Source organism: Parus major, chromosome 1A (assembly GCF_001522545.3).
Source record: "Parus major isolate Abel chromosome 1A, Parus_major1.1, whole genome shotgun sequence".
In the NCBI taxonomy this organism is placed as follows: domain Eukaryota; kingdom Metazoa; phylum Chordata; class Aves; order Passeriformes; family Paridae; genus Parus; species Parus major.
In genome coordinates this window covers 66113440-66119052 of record NC_031773.1, presented here as the reverse complement: position 1 = coordinate 66119052, position 5613 = coordinate 66113440, and the positions used below count along the sequence as shown (strand labels likewise).

General features: G+C 39.1%; 1 protein-coding gene across 1 annotated transcript in view; it reads right to left on the bottom strand.

Moving 5' to 3' along the window:
• Window positions 1-211: 211 nt before the first annotated feature.
• Window positions 212-5613, bottom strand: part of RERGL (RERG like) — a gene marked incomplete at its 5' end in the record, with an annotated part of 9222 nt that continues 3820 nt past the window's right edge. Inside the window, 3 exons of the mRNA XM_015627018.1 lie at window positions 212-2389; window positions 3474-3622; window positions 5536-5609. Of these exons, the coding sequence (XP_015482504.1) occupies window positions 2107-2389; window positions 3474-3622; window positions 5536-5609 (506 nt within the window). The remainder of the gene's footprint in view (window positions 2390-3473; window positions 3623-5535; window positions 5610-5613) is intronic.

Here is a 5613-nt window from a genome sequence, read left to right as displayed (position 1 = left end):
TCTTTGCTGATTAAAGGCACATCAGGGCTTCTTCATTGTGCTCAGCAAACACAGCCAGAGGTTTTCTTTAGTGCAAGTGGCTGATTCCCAGATTTACCTTGTCCAGTTTGAATTTCAGATCTGCACAGTGCTTTCCTTCTATAGCAGTCAAAACAAAATCTGTAGCTTTATACCAGAGTAAAGGGCAAACCAAAAAAAACTCATTACTACATCCATCTTACATCCAGTTTATTTAATACCAGAGCAGTAAATACAAATAAGAGTTCTGGAATCTGGCAATGCTAGGGCAAGATAAAGCTACAACTGTCTGTTAATGGTTCTGGAATGCTGTGTGGGCTGGGAAGATGAAGGGTGTACATGAGTAATCTGCACATTCAGCCTCATAGGTATTGACCATACAGTTAAAATACAATTCTGATATGGCAGAGCAGCATCTACAGAAAAAACAAAGCAACCCTGTGCCTGTCAGCTGAGAACTATGTTCCAGTATTTGTAGTCTTATAACAAGTGAAATAAACAGTATCTTTTGCTTAAAGAAAGAATGTGATCTTTGGTCAATAGAATAAAATGTGCTTTAGTACTGTTTCACAACCTTAGTGCTAAGATTATATGTGACCTTTTTATGTTGTCTTATGGGTGACCACTCAAAAACTGAAAATAACCTTTCTAGTCTCAATGCAGGTAAAATTTGAGAGCAGAGGTAGGCTTCAACTCAGCATCCTACAAAGACTGAACCCCAGCTGTCCCCTGGAGTGGGTATGAGGCAGCAATTCATCTTCAGATCATAATTCCTTCATAATTCCTTCCTTTCATAATTCCTGTATGAGCACAGCACTTGCAAACATGCTGGGCTAAGCCCTTATTTAGCTGTCTAGAGTAAGAACTCTGCCAACTGACAGCATATTTACACCCATCTGATGTTTAATATCCACATCTGAAGAGTGTAGCTAACAGCACTTGGTGCTGTCTCCAGTGGCATTTCAATACCACAGCTGTGAGTAGTTGTAAGGACATTGGTTATTAGGAAAAACACTCTCTGTGAGCACAGCTCTGACCTTTAAATCCAGGCAGACATCCTAAGGAACTTGTGCTCTCTACCATGTGCTTTCCAAGCTTCTGCTGCCATCTGAGATGGAGCAGCCACATCCACCTTACAGCTAATGAAACTTTTGTTAAAGCTCACAAAAACTCTTCTGTGAAAGGGACCAACCCAGGCCTTATGCTGGCCCTTGCTGTGAAATTATTTCACCCAACAACAACCTTGCCAAAAGAGTCCAGAGTCACTGACTAACATTTCACTAACATTTCAGTTCCCACGCTCCTCAACCCTCTCTACTTCCTTTCATCACTCATGGAACAGAGGAAAAAAAGATACTGAACAGAAGACAATACTGCTTTATGTATCTGCTTCCCTGCTTCTGGTGCCTCTGCAAGGCAGCTTTGCAGGTAAATAAATACCTTTTGTAGATTTGGTGTTGAAACAAAATTTAATTCATATGAATTTCAGCAAGTGTAAGGCACACAAGGACCTGAGTTAAATGCAATTAAATTACCACAGGAAGCCACAGGATTTTGCTTTCCTTTAGTGCAAATGTTCTTGCACAAAAAAATAAAAATAAAAAAAATTTAAAAATGAAAAACTCAGAATTCTGAAGTAAGATTTTGATCAGCAAGGCTGAGTTTACTGGATATTATGTGGCACTTTAGGGACATGGTTTAGTGGCAGACTTGGTAGTATTTGGTTAATGGCTAGATTTGTTGATCTTAAAGGTCTTTTCCATATAAGTGAATGTGTGAAATAACTGTTTGTACTTCAGTTGCACCTAGGAGCTCTATCCAAGACCATGTTGGTGTTGAATAAATACAGACTAAACCTCTCCTCTGGAGCAGCTTACAGAGAAAGTGGCACAGCCCTAAACAGTAAATCTGTAGCAGAGCTTGAAACAGAAGGTCAGGTCTTCTAGGTCTACACCACACTATCTCCCACCTTTGGTTTCTGCTGTCTTACTCCTCCAGTTATTGACCTTTGGAGGAAATTCAGTGAATCCCAAGAGCTGCCTCTGCTCCATTATTTCAGCTTGTTCCAACTTCAAGACTAACAATCTGTTACACAGATTTCCTTCTCTTTCCAAACACATTGTTGATTAATTTGGCCATCGACTTGGAACCACTTGGTCTTCTCTTTTCTTTGACTTTGAAATTGGAAGTGATATTCCTCAGGACCTTGGTGAACATTGCCACAACTTCCTGATAATTCTCTGCTGCAGACAGTTCACAGAATTGGCACTTGTTATCTATTGCCAGCTTCTGTCCTTCATCCCAGCCAACTTCCCTCATGTGGCATAAATCCTGTTTATTGCCCACCAAAAATATTGATGACTCAAGCATTCTGAAATGAAAAAGGTTACAGTTAGAGAAAACACTGTGTCATACACTGAGCTGTATTCAGTGTGTAGGAAAATATGTAACAGGCATTGCAAAAAAACCCAAAATGAACTCACCAGCCCCCTCACCTTGCCAGGAAGAACTCTGGTTTTCCATTTGGCAAAGAATTTTCTAGACAAGCTATTCTCTACCAGTAGATTTTCATTTTGTGTTCCCTACTCAAAGAATTAATGTATTTTTTAATCAACTGCTTTTTTCATGCTCTTTGCTGCTGAGTTTATTGTCAGCACCTGGACTTCATGAAGAAGCAAGCTGGTCATTCTCTCTGTTTGCAGGTAACAGAACAGAGTCCAAGAGATACATCAGTGTCAGTGGCATAACTCAGAAGGAAACACAGGAAACCTGATTCCAAGCTTCTGCTAAAATTATTCCTTTCAGAAATCAACCTTAATAAAGAAAGGTCAGCAATAAAACAGACAGAAAAAATGGGGTTTTTACTCCATTTCTGATATAGGTAAAGGATTTCACTCTTTTATTTAGGGAGCACCTCAGCTGACTGATGCAGCAATACCATCACACACTCATGTCTGCAGTTCTGGTGATTCTTGATTTTTTAAAGTTTTTTTTTTTACCATGTGGTCACCCATGTGCACAAATGGTGTTGGGGTCACTGCTAAAGGCAGTTTAGGAGATATTTGTGGTATTACTTTCCTTCATTGTGGGAAATGCTTTCTTCAGGCCCTGTATTTGTGCATCTCCTTTGGTACTTGAGTGGGAGAATAAAAGCACAGACTGACTATGCCAGGCTTCTTCACCCATGTAAACCACAGCAGAAATGTTTATGGCAATCATTTAACTATTAGTTCTGTAAGAAATAAGAGGAAAAATCCTGATGTTTGGATACAGTAAAGTTGATTGTAATTTGCCACACATTTTACCTTCAGGTACCTTGCTGTTGGCATCGTGTTACTTCACTTCGATGCTGCTGGATTTTAATTGCTCACAAGCTCACAGAAGTGTTCTCAGCTTTTCTCTGGGTTTGCTGAGGGGAAAGAAAATAAACAAAGAAAATAAACAATGCCACTTACTTTTTACAAACTCCTATGTGAGACTCTCGGATCCTGTACAGCAGGGCTTTTGCAAATGCAAACGATGCTCTGTCGCTGATGTCGTAAACAATGATAAATGCATCAGCCCAGTGGAGCTCATCTGTGAGGGAAAGCTTCCCCTGCTGTGGCTGAAAGAAGTTCAAGTGTACACAGAAAAAGAATGTTACTCCTGTCACTTCAGAGCCTTTTCTCTGTCACTGTGATGTGAGAACACGGTGACTTTCATTGCAAAAGATATTTAATAGCTCTAGGTGCTGGCATTGAATTCAGGCCAGCACTGCTCTAAAAGCCTTATAAATCACCAACATCAAAAATGGCACTTTGGATCACTGGCAAATTAATTATGGAACATTTACACTTTGTTTAAGCTGTGAAATTGCACAACCATTGCTTATGCTTAGTGTTCTGCAGGGTTACATGAGAGTGAAACCCACAGGAGCCATCAGCATTTCTGTGTTTTGTCATTATAGCTCTGGTTTGCATGTTCCTAATATTTTACACTATTCTGACTACAGTGCTCTCAATGAATTTCTTCATTTGTTTCCTTTCCTCTTTGAATTGTTCAGGTTTCAAACACTAATTAACCATATGTTAAATTTCTGAAGAGCTAGGAAAAAAAATCTTCCAGTTTGGATCTTTTAACTTTTTAACAAATTTTAATTTTAACAAAACTAGTGACAAAAGTCACTTGAGTGATAATAGGGTTATATTACTCCTTGACTCTTCACACCAAGAAACTGCCACACTTCTGATCTCCAGAAAGCAACAGCTGTAAACTGTCCCATTGAGCAAAGGGACATTTGAAAACAATTTAAAATTAGCTTATCCCTGCACATGATTTGGCAGCAGCTAGCAAGACCATATGACCTAAAAGCTGATCAGAAAAAAACCAAAATAATAATAAAAAAAAAATTAAAAATTCACTTTGCTAAACAGCTAAAGTTAGGCCTTGTTGCTAAGGAAAAAACTAGTACAAGGCAGCTCAAAGCATGCTGGCACAAACATGGGCTAGCAAACTTACTGTGGTAACCAAAGTCTCTCGTAATTTAGCTCTAACCTGTTTAATCCTACACAGCTGCCACTCCCAATGTTTCAACACCTCAATAAAAAGCAGAAAAGCAGCCCCCAGTGCCACAGGATTTAATTTTCAGCAGGTGGAAGCTGCAGGCAGGCTCAGGAAAGGAGCAGCCTGGAATAGGAGTGTGGCAAGGGAAGACTCCATCCTGCTCCATGGCACAGTGGCTGCTCCAGGATCCTCACTGCCCTGGAACAAACAGGGCTGTTTGCTTGGTTTTTAAGTCCCTGAATTTAAGTGTGGGTCAGACTTTCAGTGGTTTGGCTTTCACATTAACATTCCTTACCCCAGCTGCCCAAAAGGGAACCTGGAGAGCCAGATTGATCAGCCAGATCTAGGTCTGCACATGTTACACAGTACCCAAGTTTCTCTAAATTCTCTAAATTCTCCTGTAAATTAAGTAAATTAATACAAAAACTTTATTTCAGAGTAGTTTGCTGTAATTAAATTTTAAGTGTTGATGTGCACAAGCTGCATTATGGTTTTCCTTGGAAAAGGAAATTGTTCTGTGAATGCAAGCCTTACTTCCAGGCCTGTCTACTTTGACCATTTGTGCAGCCATTTAATAAGCTGTTTGCTTTATAAGCTAAATTTCATTCATTTAGGGTATTTGAGAAAACTGCATGTAATCTAATAAGTTATCTCTTTATTTACCCGTGTAAAGCAAAAGTGATAAGTTATTTCTGTTAGTATTATTGCAAAATACAAATGCATTTCCAGAAAATTTCAGCAATGGTTTCTTTGATGAAATGGGAAAGTACTCAGTAGTTCCAAGCCCAAACAACTATAAAATTTCACTATATAAAATTTTATATAAAAAATATATAATTAAAAAGAAACCCCAAAAACCAAAAGAGCAGGCACAAATTCCAACAGCCAAAAGTTTGTAACCACTTGATCCTTTTTACCATATACAAAAGTAATGAAGAACAGCTTTTCTTTACCCTCCTCCTGCTAAATTCTTACCTGTGAACAAGGGTCATAAATTTCCAGATGGATCTGCCTCCCATCCAGGCACAAGTGCTTGGTGTAGATGCATTCTAA